General features: G+C 42.5%; 1 protein-coding gene across 1 annotated transcript; it reads right to left on the bottom strand.

Annotated features, from left to right (window-relative positions):
• Positions 1 to 271: 271 nt before the first annotated feature.
• LOC138869288 (uncharacterized) lies at positions 272 to 1,057 on the bottom strand. The gene has a single exon (XM_070146895.1). The coding sequence runs from the start codon at positions 1,055 to 1,057 to the stop codon at positions 272 to 274; it is 786 nt and encodes a 261-aa protein (XP_070002996.1).
• Positions 1,058 to 14,839: the final 13,782 nt, after the last annotated feature.

Genomic DNA, 14,839 nt, shown 5'->3' with positions numbered 1-14,839 from the left:
CTTCCAAGAATCTCCAAAGAACGTCCCTAGGGACCCTGTCATATGCCTTCTCTAGGTCAATAAATATCATTTGCAAATCCCTCTTCTTATCCCTGTGTTGTTCCACCAACCTCCTTATAAGGTGGATAGCTTCTGTAGTAGAACGACCCGACATGAACCCGAACTAATTTTCAGAAATAGATATATCCCTTCTCACCCTCCCTTCCACCACCCTCTCCCAAACTTTCACGGTATGACTTAACAACTTAATGCCTCTATAATTGTTATAATTCTAGAAATCACCTTTATTCTTAAACATCGAAATCATCAAACTACATCTCCACTCATCTTCCATCCTCTTCGTCTTGAAAATAACATTAAACAGCCTAGTCAGCCATTCTAAGCCCGCTCTACCTACATACCTCCAAAATTCTACTGGAATCTCATTTGGTCCTGTCGCTTTGCCCCGAGTCATCTTGCCCACAGCTCCCACTACCTCCTCAACCTTGATACACCTACAGTACCCAAAGTCTCGGTGACTCTCGGAGTGTCCCAACTCCCCTAGCACGATGCTACTGCTCCCCTCTTTATTCAGAAGTTTATGAAAGTACGTCTTCCATCTATGCTTAATCTGGGAGTTTTTTGTCAATACTCTACGTTCCTCGTCTTTTATGGACCTCACTTGATCCAAGTTACGAGCCTTCCTCTCTCTCATTTTGGCCAGCCAAAATTGCTTCTTGTCCCCACCTTTTCCCCCCAGTTCCTCATACAACTGTTCAAATGCATCAGTTTTAGCCTCTGTGACCGCTAATTTTGCCTCATTCCTAGCTTCCTTATACCTCACTTTGTTTGCTCTCCTCTGCTCCTCATTGGTACTCTCCACTAACGCAAGGTACACCATTTTCTTTGCTTCCACTTTACCTTGGACCACATCATTCCACCACCAGTCACCTCGGTGGCCGCCATAGTAGCTCTTCGAGACCCCTAACACCCCTCTCACCGCCTCCCTGATACAGTTCGTCGTAGTCATCCACATAGCATTAGCATCCTCACCAATCTTCCAGGCACCCATAGCCATCAACTGCCCCTCTAACTCGTGTGCAGTATCCTTAGCCAAAGCACCCTATCTTATCCTCGGTTGACCCCGTACAAACTTCTTCTTCCTCTTTATCATGATACTGACGTCCATCACCAGGAGCCTATGTTGAGTCGCGAGGGTCTCACTCGGGATCACCTTACAATCCTTGCACAACTCTCTATCACCCCTCCTGAGGAGGGTATAATCAATCTGGGTCGTAGCCACCATATTTCAAAAAGTAACCAAATGCTCCTCCCTCTTCGAAAAACTAGAGTTCGCGATCACAAACTCAAAATCCCTAGCGAAATCCAATAGATAACTACCACCTCCGTTCCTATCCCTAAAGCCGAAGCCACCGTGCACCACTTTATAACCCTCAGCCGACCCAATATGACCATTGAAATCCCCTCTTATAAATAATTTCTCCATTGATGGAATACCCCACACCACCTTATCCAACCCTTCCCAGAAGCACCTCTTAACCTCCTCGCCCAAGCCCGCTTACGGTGCGTACACGATAACGACATTTAGAGTGCTCCCTCCAATTACTAACTTAATTGCCATCAATCTGTCATTAACCTTCCTAACCTCAACCACTAACTCCCTAAGCTCCCTACCCACCAAAATACCCACTCTATTCTTGCCTTTCACGCGTCCGGAGTATAACAATTTGAACCCGTCCACATTCCTCGCCTTCGATCCTACCCACCTGGTCTCCTGAACACAAGCTATATTGACTTTCCTCTTCTAGAGAATGTTCGCTAGCTCTATAGACTTACCCGTTGATGGCCCTATATTCCACGATCCAATCCTTAACCTACAGGCTCCCTTGTTGCCTTTACCCCCTTTGGGCCCTGTCCCACCCCTGACCCGTGTCCTACCCCCTGCCCTACCACCCGCCCACACCAAGGAAATGACCCTACTCTACCATTACAAACCACAACCACTATACCTATGGTGTGGTCTAGGCAAAAATGCAACTACAAACAAGCAAAGGTATAAACTGAAAGGTAACAAATATCAAGAACTTCTACAACAACAAATTAACTAAAACAAATAGGTGACAGGAGGTACCAATTCCCGCGGATAGAACCTGGACTTTCGACTTGCTATACTCCCGATGCTGTGGGACCCGATGTCCAGCCCTTGAGACTACCAACCCGTTTGCCGGCTGTGCTGTGTTTGCTCGTACACCTCCCACTCAACCCGAAATAACCACCAACAAATTGCAACCTGGATAACACACAAACATACAACAAAACCAAGAAACAGAGACAAGTGCGGGAATATCACCGTCACCACCAGTGACACATAAATCTGCTGCTGGCCAGACTTGCTGGAAAACAATGTCGAACCTTGTAATAGTGGAGCAACGCCAGGAACAGAAGAAGAGAGACGGAACAATATAAAGGAAAAAGGGAAGCACAGAAGAGGGGTTTGGGGTAGAAGCCAAAAAAAGGAGAAGAGAGATGGAGCGGCACCGGTGGAGCGTTGATCGCCGACCTAGTCTCTGCTAGGGTTAAGAAGGGGGAGAAAGAGTGGGGGAAGAAAGAGAGACAGGCGGAGGGAGAGATAGAGAGAGAGATATAGAGAGAGCGAAGGGAGAGAGAGGGGGTGTGCTTACCTGGCTTACCCGTCCACGCCGGTGCCAGTGCTGGAGAAGTTCACCATCAGGAGATTACTGTTAGAATGAGGATGTTGAAAAAGAAGAATAAAGAAGTACAAAATAAGTCAGAGGCAGCAGCAATAGAAAACACAATCCAGAAAACCAAGAAAAGGCAGTCCAATTTCCAGAAAAATCGAGTACCAGGAGAAAACTAGCCTAAAACAAATAAAACAATCCTTAGACTTCAAAATCAGAGCATTCAAAGAGAATCAGGCTAGGATTTGAATCATAGAACCCATGTTCTTATCCAAGAGGAAAGTTTTAGAAAACCCTTTTTGTATTCTGAAATTTTAGGTGCAAATATGCTCATTAATGTGTGTGCGTGTGAGTGCAGATTTTCTTTTCTTTTATAGAGTGTATATCCAAAATGGAATCAAAGAATATTCTACCCTAATTCTTGGATAGTACAACATAGTGACAGAGAATAAATGTCCAGTTGTCCATTTTTGAACATCTTTTAAAACTAATTTTGGACAGCTGGTACATTTCTAGAACTTTCTTCTTTTAGATATTTATTTTCTAAAGTTCTGAAATCTTCCTAAGTCTCTTTTTAGTTTAATTAGCCCCCTACAAATTTTGGTGAGTTACAAATCAAGACAAACAAGGACCAGGACAAAAGGAATTAGAGTCCAGATTCAAATGACAAATAGAGTTGAAATGATGCAATTTAAGCCTAAAGATTATCCTAATCAGTTTTCAAATCAACAAATTAAGCAACTAAACTATATTTTTAATAGCTAATCAGAAATCAACCAAGCGGACTGTTAATTAACTTTCAGAATCATTCTAATCAACTTTGAACTTAAACAAACAATTATAATAGAAAAAACAGAATAGCCGATTTATCAAAACCCTACAAAGATTAGACCTAATTAAACCAAACCTATGCCAGTTGAAATTAAAATTCAAATGATAAAATCCTAACATGCTTTGATTAATCTAATAAACATATGCCAAATAAACAATAAAAACAGTGGTGAATAAAATAAAAGAAAACCTAAATTGCAAACCTAAACATGCGGCTAAAGAGAAGAAAGAAGATGAAAGGGATAATCAAAAGAGGAAAGGAGAAAACAATGGAAAAGAAATTACCAGAACTCGCTTCAAATTTGGACCAGTCAAGGACTCCGACAAGCTTCAATGGGGTGAAATAAACTTGAACTACCATTAATAGACTGTTCTCAACAAGAATAGTCGACTAATGGAAGTTTTGGGTTCAAATATACCAAAATTGACCGGAAATTAGAAAAATAGAAAAACTAGGTGTTGGCTCTTAGATCTAAAATTCGAGGATTTCTAGACTTATTTGAAAGAAACGGTTTGGATATATGGGAAGAGGAGGTAAAGATGGTTGTGGGGTGTTAATTTGGTGGAGTTTGGAGGACCTAAGGTTTAAGGTGTGATTTTCATATTTGAGATTTGAGGTTTTGGGTGATTATTTGGGAGAGACTGATAGTGGGATGGTGTAGAGGGGAGGCTAAGGATTGTAGAAGGTGAATTTGGGGTTATTTGGTGAAGTTTTACCGTCGTAGGGCAATTTACGGGCGGCGGAGAAGGGCGGAGCCGGCGAGGGGGTAAGAGGGCAGCTAGGGTTTGATGGCTTAGAGACATGGATATGAAGAGTGAAAAATGGGATTAGGGTTTGGGGGGTCTGTCTTCGAATAGTTTTAAGGGAGGTGAGGGATCAGTTCTCGTCCGTCCGATCAAATGAGATCAATGGCTAGGATTAGCGTTACTAAGACGATGTCGTTTGATGTTAAAGGGCGAGATGGACCGGGTATTGAAGGGAATTGGGCTAGCTTTTGGACGGATTTTGTATTAGGTTAATTAATTGGGGCCAATTTAAGGATTGGCACAATTTTGAATAAACAAGGCCAAACATTTTTCCTACTTTCTTTTCTTTGTCCCCCCCCCCCTCTTTGCTCAGAAACACGAAGAGTTTTCGGGCAAAGATAAAATGAGCAACTACGAGCAATTTTTGCCCCTTTGAAGCTCCATGGGAAGCATTTTGGAAAAAAGTCTGACCGAACCTTGCTTCGGAGGTTGCCTACATATCCTTGGCTATAAAGGAATCAGATCAGTGTAGTTCTGGAAATTTTGATAGCTGGGACTACCGAGAAACTGTGATTTCACTGTTGTTGTTGTTGTTGTTTCTGCTTGCTGAGTTCCTTATTACACCAAAATGAAAGATGAAAAGCTAAACTAGCTAAGCCTATCAACTACAAGTTACAAGATTCCTATTTATAAACCTTCTAAAGGTTGATCTTCAGTCTTGGCTGGTTCTTCCTACAGACTGTGATCTGAATTTTGATGCTCGTTAGCTGCAACCACTGGTTCATTCTTCTTCAGCTTTTCGGATCAAGGCGGGAGGTACAAAGCTCGTGACTTCAATCATATCTTGAACAGTCCGCATTTTTTCTCCGCTTATACACTTAGAGCTCAACTTCCTTTCTTGTTTTGTCTTTTCTTTTAGTCATCTCAAACCTCGTGCCTTATGGTAAAAACCTGTTCAGGCACCAAAACAAACAAATGAACAAAATATTTTTGCCCCAGTTTTCACTAGGAAAATTTCGTGAGTTATTGCACCAAAATCTAAACTATTTCTTTATTGAAATCAATAAAATTAGGATAGTGTATCCTTGAGAAAAAGAGATTAGGAAGTGGAGATCCTATATCTAAAATGAAATCAAATAGGGATCGGAAGGCCTAAGTTGGAAAGATTATTAGGTTATGTTATCATCAACTAGGGAGTCAGACCCTATACTGGAAAAAATTACCAGGTAATGTCTGAAAGGTCCTTGGGTTATGCCGGGGAAGTCATCGGTTTATGCCAAAAAGGTCCTCGGGTTATGCCGGGGAAGTCACCGGTTTATGCCAAAAAGGTCCTCGGGTTATGCCGGGGAAGTCACCAGATTATGCCGTAAAGGTCCTCGGGTTATGCCGTAAAGGTCCTCGGGTTATGCCGGGAAAGTCATCGTGTTATGCCGGAAAGGTCCTCGGGTTATGTCTAAAAGGTCCTCGGGTTATGCTGGAAAAGGTCCTCGGGTTAAGCCGGAAAAGTCAACGGGTTATGCCGGAAAGGTCCTCAAGTTATGCCGGGAAAGTCATCACGTTATGTCGGAAAGGTCCTTAGGTTATGTTGGGGAAGTCATCGGGTTATGACGGAAAGGTCCTCGGGTTATGCCGGGGAAGTCATTGGGTTATGCCGGAAAGGTCCTCGGGTTATGCCCGGGAAGTCATCGGGTTATGTCGGGAAAGACATTAGGTTATGCCGGAAAAGGTCCTCGGGTTATGCCGGGGAAGTCAGCGGGTTATGCCGGAAAAGGTCCTCGGGTTATGCCGGGGATATCTAGGGGTGGGACCTTATGTTGGAAGAATTACCAAGTTATCTAGCATCGGCTAGGGAATGGGACCCTATGTTGGAAAAACGTAGCTAGAGATTGGAGACCCTATGCTACCATGGCTTTGAATTTTTCTTCTTCTTTCTTTTCATTTTACTTTTAGCACTTTATTCAGGAGAATGCATGAAGAGTTTGAAAAGGGCCTTCCCTTTTTGGGTTAACTTCTACTGCAAGACCATTTTGGTCTCTGCGTACCTTGGTTTTATTGTACCTGCTTCTTGCGACATTTTTTTATTGTACCTATTTTCCTGTTTTCAAATCAAAGAACAATTTGTCAGTTTGAAATGGTGGTTGATTTTGTGACCTTGATTGTTTCATTCACTTGATCTTGGCCCAGTTTCTTTCAGTAAAAATCTCCATTACTCACTGGCTCTCTAGAAATTGGTTTCATTTCTAAACCCCGGGGGACTTGACTTTCCCAAATTCCACCTAATGATTAACCCGTGTGGGGCTTGGCCTTTTTCCATCTTATTTTGCCTTTATAGGAATTTGACTTTGATTTCCTTTATTTTCAAGAGTTTTTGACTCTGGAGCATCGGCCAACATGGCCAGTCGAGGTCGACTTGATGCACCTGCTGAGGTTGGGTGCTTTTTCTTGAATTTTAGCTTTTGTCAAACAAAACCTTGTAAAATCAATCTTGCCATATTTTCTTTGCATTAGTTTCGGAGGAGAATTAGATCGAAAAGGAATCGAAAAAAAATAAACAACGGGCAGGATAGTGAATTCAAATGAGAAGTGTCCCTTTCGGGAAAAGGAAAGAATGACTTATCTGGAGTGCATGCAGACTTCAATAGGCATGACATGCTTCTTGGACTGGATACCCGATATGTGCAAACCATCCAACTCTCGTAAACCCATCATAACTCATACCTCAAAACTGAGAAACCTTGCCAGGACTCTATCAGTGCCGATGGTTGTAAGATATTCCTTTTTTGATCAGTGGCGCCCTTTGCGGGTTTTCGCCAACCCCTCTCTCATTTCTCTTCTCACCGTCGCCTTATAGTGCTCTTTTGTGAGTTTTCACTAACAAGACTCTCTCATTTTCAATTTCTCTGCTCACCATCGCCTTACGGTGCCCGTGTGGGTTTTTACCAATAAGACTCTCTCATTTTATTTTTCTTATTTGATTGTATTAGATCCAAGTAACCAACATCCTCCCATTTTGAACATTTTTAACGATTGATCAGAAGGACTTTGAGCAGGATTTAGGGTAAAAAGAGTTTGGATTGAATTAAAACTTTGGAACCTTTTAGGAGAACCATTGTCGAACCATTATAACATCTGCCCCAGTTTTACTTTTAGGGATATGTGGATTTTTGTTTTGGTGTGACTGAACCCCCAGAGAGAGGCTCTACATATCCTTTCAGAATCAAGTCGAACATAGTTCAGGAAACTTTGTTTTTGATTTTCTTTTTGTTTTTGATGTTTTGTTTTGTTTTGTCTTTTTTTTTACAAAATTTCGGGTTCCAAAGAGGGTAGTCAAAGAAAGGTAACCGGCTCAAAGGGTTTGCAAAGGGTTAACAGTGTTTGGGTAGCGAGAATGAAAGTCTTCGTCATCCCAATCGTAGAATATCTGTACCACTGAAGGGTTAAACGTAATACCTTTTGACCGCATCTGCATTGACAACTGTTTTAGGCTCATTTCCTTCAATGTCTCCCAAGTACAATGCCCCTTTACGCAACAATTTCCTTATAATGTACGAACCCTTCCAGTTTGGAGCGAACTTTCCTTTTGCTTCCTTGTGATGCGGGAGAATACGTCTCAAAATGAGTTGCCCCACTTCAAAGTTCCTAGGCCGCACTTTTTTGTTGTAGGCACGGGCCATTCTTTGTTGATACAACTGCCCGTGGCTAACGGCGGCCATCCGCTTTTCATCAATCAGGGTTAACTGTTCTATATGAGTCTTGACCCACTCATTATCCTCAATCTCAACTTCAACGATGATTCAAAGATATGGAATTTCAACTTTTGCGGGTATTACGGCTTCAGTGCCATAAACCAATAGATAGGGTGTTTCTCGAACTGATGTGCGCAATGCAAACGACAACTTTTCATGCCATTGTCTAGAACTTTGGATCATTTTCTTAAGGATCTTCTTAATATTTTTGTTCGCTGCTTCAACAATACCATTAGCTTTGGGCCGATAAGGTTAGAATTGCGATGCATGATCTTAAATTGTTTGCATACTTCCCTCATGAAATGACTATTCAAATTTGTAGCGTTGTCCGTAATAATAGTTTTAGGAATACCAAAACAACAGATAATGTTGGAATGCACGAAGTCCACTACCGCTTTCTTGGTGACGACTTTGATAGCGACTGCTTTAACCCACTTTGTGAAGTAGTCAATGGCAACTAAAATGAATTTGTGCCCGTTTAAAGCTTTCGGCTCGATTGGCCAAATGACATCCATACCCCAAGCAACAAACGGCCACGGTTCTGACATAGGATGCAATTCGGAAGGAGGTGCATGAATCAGGTTTCCATGTACCTAATACTGATGACACTTTCGGACAAAACTGAAACAGTTCTTTTCCATGGTCATCCAGTAATAACCTACTCGAATGATTTTCTTTGCAAGGATGTATCTATTCATATGGGCTCCACACACTCCTATGTGCACTTCATTCATGATTCGTCCAGCCTCTCGGGCATCCACGCATCTTAAAAGGTTCAAATATGGGGTTCTTTTGTACAATATTTCTCCGCTCAATAAGAAACTACCGTCGAGCCTTCTATTGGTTCTCTTTTGGTCTCCACTAGCTTGTTCGAGATATTCCTTTGTTTTCAAGAATCTTTTGATATCATGATACCATGGCTGAACATCTAGTTCCACCTCAACTGTATTGCAATAACCATGTCTTTCTCGGATTTGGATTTCCAATGGGTCAATATGGACATTGCCTGGATACGGCAGCATCGAGGACAAAGTAGCTAGTGCATCGGCTAACTCAAAATCGAGGAATGTACTTGAACTTGATGGATTTGAACCACTTGTTAAGATCTTCCACATGTTGCATGTATGGAAGAAGCTTGATATCCCGAGTTTCCCATTCACCTTGAGCTTGTCGGATAATCAAGTTGGAATCTCCCATGATTAACAATTCTTACACATCCTGATCAATTGCCATGTTCATGACCATAATGCAGGCTTCATATCCAGCAGTGTTGTTCGTGCAGAAAAATTGAAACCGGGTTGTGGCTGGATAGTGCTGACCAGTGGGTGAAATCAAAATTGCCCAAATCCTAACACCTTTTGCATTTACAACTCCATCGAAGAACATTTTCCAGGCATTGGTGTCTTCTGGAATTACCTCAACTGAATTTACTTCCTCATCCGAAAAGTAAGTACGCAAAGGCTGATATTCATCATCAACAGGATTTTCAGCTAGCTGATCCGCCAAGGCTTGAGCTTTAATTGCCATGCGGGTGTCATAGACTATGTCAAACTCGGTGAGCAGGATTTGCCATTTCGCTAACCTTCATGTTGGCATCAGCTTTTGGAATATACACTTCAAAGTATCTATCTAGTGATGAGATAGGTGGTGTAGGCCAACAAGTAATGCCTAAGCTTCTGAGCGACCCAAGTTAGGGCACAACAAGTTCTTTCCAACAAAGTGTATTTGGCTTCATAACTAGTGAACTTCTTGCTCAAATAGTATATGGCTTGTTCTTTCTTCCCGGTCACATCATGTTGCCTAAGAACACATCCAAAAGAATTCTCCAATACTGTCAAGTACAAAAACAAAGGCCTTCCCGGCTCGGGTGGAACCAACACTGGCGGATTCAACAGATGTTCTTTGATTTTGTCGAAAGACACTCATCTGTCCATCTAATCGCCGCATCTTTCTTCAACAACTTAAAGATGGGCTCACACGTGGAAGTCAACTAAGCAATGAATCTGCTGATGTAATTCAACCTACCCAACAGACTCATAACCTCTTTCTTAGTTCTCGGAGGAGGCAAATCCTGAATAGACTTTATCTTTGTTGGATCTAGTTAGATGCCCCTCTGACTGAGTACAAACCCCAAAAGTTTCCCATATGGTACTCCTAATACATACTTAGCTGGATTTAGCTTCAAGTCATACTTATGCAGACGCTTAAAGAACTTTCTCAGATCCCGCACATGGTCATCCTGCGTTCTTGATTTAATGATTACTGCATCCACATACACCTCAATTTCCTGGTGCATCATGTCGTGAAAGATGGCAGTCATAGCTCTCATGTAAGTTGCCCCGGTATTCTTTAAACCAAATAGCATGACCCTGTAACAGTAAGTACCCCAAGGTGTGGTGAATGTCATCTTTTCTGCATCTTCTTCATCCTTTAGAACTTGATGATACCCAGCATAACAATCCATGAAAGACTGTATCTCACGTTTAGCACAGTTGTCAACAAGGATGTGGATGTTTGGTAATGGGAAGTTGTCCTTGGGGCTCGCTTTGTTCAAATCCCGATAATCAACACACACTCAGGTTTTCCCATCTTTCTTTGGCACTGGGACCAGATTAGCCATCGGACCACTTGGATTGCACCCGCTTTCAACTGTTTGGTGACCTCTTCTTTGATCTTGTCACTAATATCTGTTTTAAAATTCCTCTGTTTTTATTGGACATGGGGATAACCGGGGTAAGTTGGCAATTTGTGCACCACTAAATCAACACAGTCATGGCATATCATCATAGGACCAGGCAAACATGTCTTTGAATTCGAACAAAAGTTGGACCAATGTATCCCGAGTTCTTTCATCAGCGTGAATGTTTATCATGATTTCCTGGACCTCTTCTGAACTACCGAAATTAATCGGCTCAGTTTCATTTAAGTTTGGCTTAGGCCTATTCTCAAATTGTTCTGGTTCTCGATTTATTTCCCTAAAAGCCTCATCTTCATCATATTCTGGTTCTTGATTCATTATTTCACAATTAGACAATAGGATTTGGGCATGAAGTCCGCAAGCATGTCATGTTATTTAAGTCCGCATTATTAGAACTGAAAAGGGAGATAAGAAAAAATAACAAAAATTAGAAAAATAAAGAAATAGATTCATAGACGGTGAAATATTGATTTCATTTCATTGAATTTGAAGATAGAAGGGTTTACATCAGAATTTTAAAACACAATAAACTAAAAACATTCGAGTTACACCCTTAAATAACTCGGAATGCAGAAAAGATGGCAAGACTGGACAACCGGGATTCCCGCGTGACTGGGAACAGAGTAGCCTTCTAATTTTGAAGCTTGGCATTAGGCCCCATATATTGCTCCTCAGCAGTGCTTGAGCCTTCACCCGGCTGGACCATATGAGCCTTATATAATATTTGCCTCATTTCCCCACAGATGTCCTCAATTTCTTCGGTCGTGAAAGCCTCATCTTCTTCCTCTATGTATCTTGGTTTGACAAACGTTTTGGAGAGATGTGGGACCGGGTGAGGAAGGACCCACCCATTTTTCTTATGTTCATTAGCCCATGTTACATAAGCTTTTGTAGCCTGGAAACCCATATCGAAGAATTTCTCACTGTCAGTCAAAGTGATAGGCTCTATAATGCCTTGCAAAGATGCTCCGAGCCCTTTTTCGGGTTTGTAGACATGTTTGATCATTTCACTAGAGACCATGATTGATGCATTTGACAAGAAGGGTTGAGAACACGGGGTTCCTTCCTCACACTGGTGTGCGACCACGATCTCAAAAGCTTGGTAGACTATGTGCTCACTACCTTCCCTAGCCTCCAAACATGGGACTGACGGGTCCCTGTAGATTGATTGCTCATCTTCTCCGTGGACCACAATTTCCTGGTTTTCATGTTCAAACTTAATCATTTGGTGGAGAGTAAAGGGTACGGCCCCTGCTGCATGGATCCAAGGCCTTATAAGAGAAAGTTATAGGAGGTGTCCATGTCCAAATCCTGAAATGTTACTTCAAAATCCACAGGGCCGATGGTAAGGATCAAGTCAATCTCCCCGATCGTATCTCTGTTGATGTCGTCAAATGCACGCACGCAAACATTGTTGGGCCTAATCCTTTCAGTCCTAATTTCCATTTTCTATAGGGTCGAGAGAGGGCAGATGTCAACTCCAGATCTGCCATCCAACATAACTCTTTTCACATAGTATCTTTCACACTTGACAGTCAAATGAAGAGCTTTGTTATGGGCAACCCCTTCCGGAGGCAAATCATTTCGGTTGAATGAAATCCGGTTGGCTTCGAAAAACCATTCTGCCATTCTTTCCAATTGTTCAACCGTGGTCTCGACCGGAATATATGCTTTATTAAGCGTCTTTAATAGCACTTTCTGATGCTCATTCGAACTTATCAGTAGAGACAAAAGTGAGACCTGAGAAGGGGATATCCTGAGTTGATCAATCATAGCGTAGTCCGATGTTTTCATCTTTTGGAAGAATTTCTCTGCGTCTTCAGCACTGATCGACTTTTTAAGTGGAAAACGCTTCTGTTTGGTCTTGTCCATTTCTTCCAAATTGAGGTACTTTCCAGATGGGTTTGTTTCATTCACCTCCCCCATGATTTCCTTTCCCTTGTACGTTACAACTGCTTTATTGTAGTTCCAAGGGACGCCAGTGGGGTCTTTCATAGGATTCTGTAGTGCACATATAATAACCACGGGCTCAGTCAGCCTGGGTGAAATTATCGGGCCCCGCGCCACATAAGTCCCCTTTGGTACTGTAAGCGTGACCTTATTTTGCTCAAACCTTTTGGGAGGACTCAACACAAACTGTTCTTTTCTGGGGGCCCTGGGAACATATAGAACGGCATCTTTAAGAGGTACTGCCCCGATCTTGGTTTCCACAACCTTTTCTACGCTTTAAGGAGTGGAATTGTTTTTATTCTCATCCTTAGCTTTCTTTGTTGCCGCTTTGGGCTTCTTTTAAACATCGGCAATAGCAATGATAGCTTTCAAAGTCGGATCAAACTCTTTGTCCTTATAGATCATCCCAATACCTGGCCCGTTATTGTGAGCTGGTAACGGGTTATTGGTTACATTAGGGACCTCCTCATCCCTCAACACTACCCACTTTTGTTCTATTAAGTTCTCGACCGCTCTCTTAAGGGTCCAGCAATCTTCAGTGTCATGCCCTTATGCCCCTGAATGATAAGCACATCGGGTACCTGGTCGGTAGGAGGTGACTCTAGGTTCTACCTATTTGGAGGTACGGACTGCAACAAACCCATTTGGACTAACTTTGGGAAGAGGCTGGAATATGATTCACCAATGGGTGTGAAGTTGGTTTTTATGGGTGGTTCATGGGCACAGGCATTATAAGAAAAATTATTTTATGGTAAACGAGGATTATATGGAGCTTGGTAAGGAGGGTTGTTTTTGGGAGGTGGAGCTCGATTTTGGTTATAGTGTTATTGTGTCCGAGCATATGGCTGGGCATTCATTACTGCATAAGGCTGAGGAGTCATCACGTATGCCGCATCTTGGTGAGGGTAGTAATATTGCAGGGTGCTTGGAGAGGAACCGAAGTAACCTTAGGGTTGACGGGGGTTTCTCAAACCTGAGGCCATTATTGCCACTTCTTCTTTCTTTTTCCTGTTGGATGCAGCCCTTGAACCGCTCTGGATTGCTTGAGAGGTGGCTCTTATAGCCGACTGGCTCAGGATGCGACCCATTTTCAAAAATTCTCTACCATTTTTCCAATCTTTATGGCTTCTACAAACGGCTTACCCATAGCAAACATCATATTCTGGAAGTAATTAGCCTCTTGGGCTTGCAAGAATACACTGACCATCTCGGTCTCATCCATTGGGGGTTTCACCCTAGCAGCTTGTTCATGCCACTTGATAGTGTACTCTCAGAAGCTCTCTGAAGACTTCTTTTTGAAATTGGATGAAGAGTTTCGATTTGGAGCTATGTCCACATTGTGATGGAACTGTCTGACAAAGTCTCGGGCCAAGTCACCCCATATGTGCCAAAGGATATGTCTTGATCCATATACCATTCGAATGTGGTTCTAGCTAAACTCTCCCCGAAGTAAGCCATCAAGAGTTCTTCTTTCCTGCCCGATCCTCTTAACTGATTGCAATACCTTTTCAAGTGGGCTATGGGGTCCCCATGTCCGTCATACTTTTCAAACTTGGGAGTATTGAAACCGATGGGCAGATGAACATGCAGGAATATGCACAAGTCAGAATAGGAGGTACTTTTCTGGCCACTCAGGCCTTGTATGTTCTTAAGACTTTGTTCTATGCTTTTCATTTTTCGAGTGATCTCTTATCGCTTGCGATTCTTTATAGTTTTCTCTTGTCCTACAGTAAACTCATACCGAGGTGGTTGGGGTAGGAGTTTGGGGTGACATATGCCGTATTCGATGGAAATGGTGGTATTTGGAAAGTAAAGTATGATGGCTCAAAATTTGTCCTGGGAAATGTTGGTTGTGCCGTGGACGAGGTTGGTGGTGCAGTGAATATGTTACAAGCCACTCCTGAAATCAGTGCCTGGGGGCAAACCTCAGAAGGCACTCCGGCAAAATGGGCTGACATGGTGGGGTATCCGAATGGGATGTTCGGGTAATTTATAGGGGTGTTGGAGGTTCCACTTGTTCTGGGAATCAACTCTAGAAAAACAAGTATTATGCTAGGCGGCTCTCTACTATTAGACCAAGCGTCCCACATTTCCAACATACGAAGACGCATTGCCTTGTTCTCTTTAGCAGTTGCTGACTCTGACGTCGGGATAACCGACAGCGGGCT

This window comes from Nicotiana sylvestris, chromosome 5, assembly GCF_000393655.2.
Source record: "Nicotiana sylvestris chromosome 5, ASM39365v2, whole genome shotgun sequence".
NCBI classification, from domain to species: Eukaryota; Viridiplantae; Streptophyta; class Magnoliopsida; order Solanales; family Solanaceae; genus Nicotiana; species Nicotiana sylvestris.
This window is presented reverse-complemented; position numbering and strand designations above follow the sequence as displayed.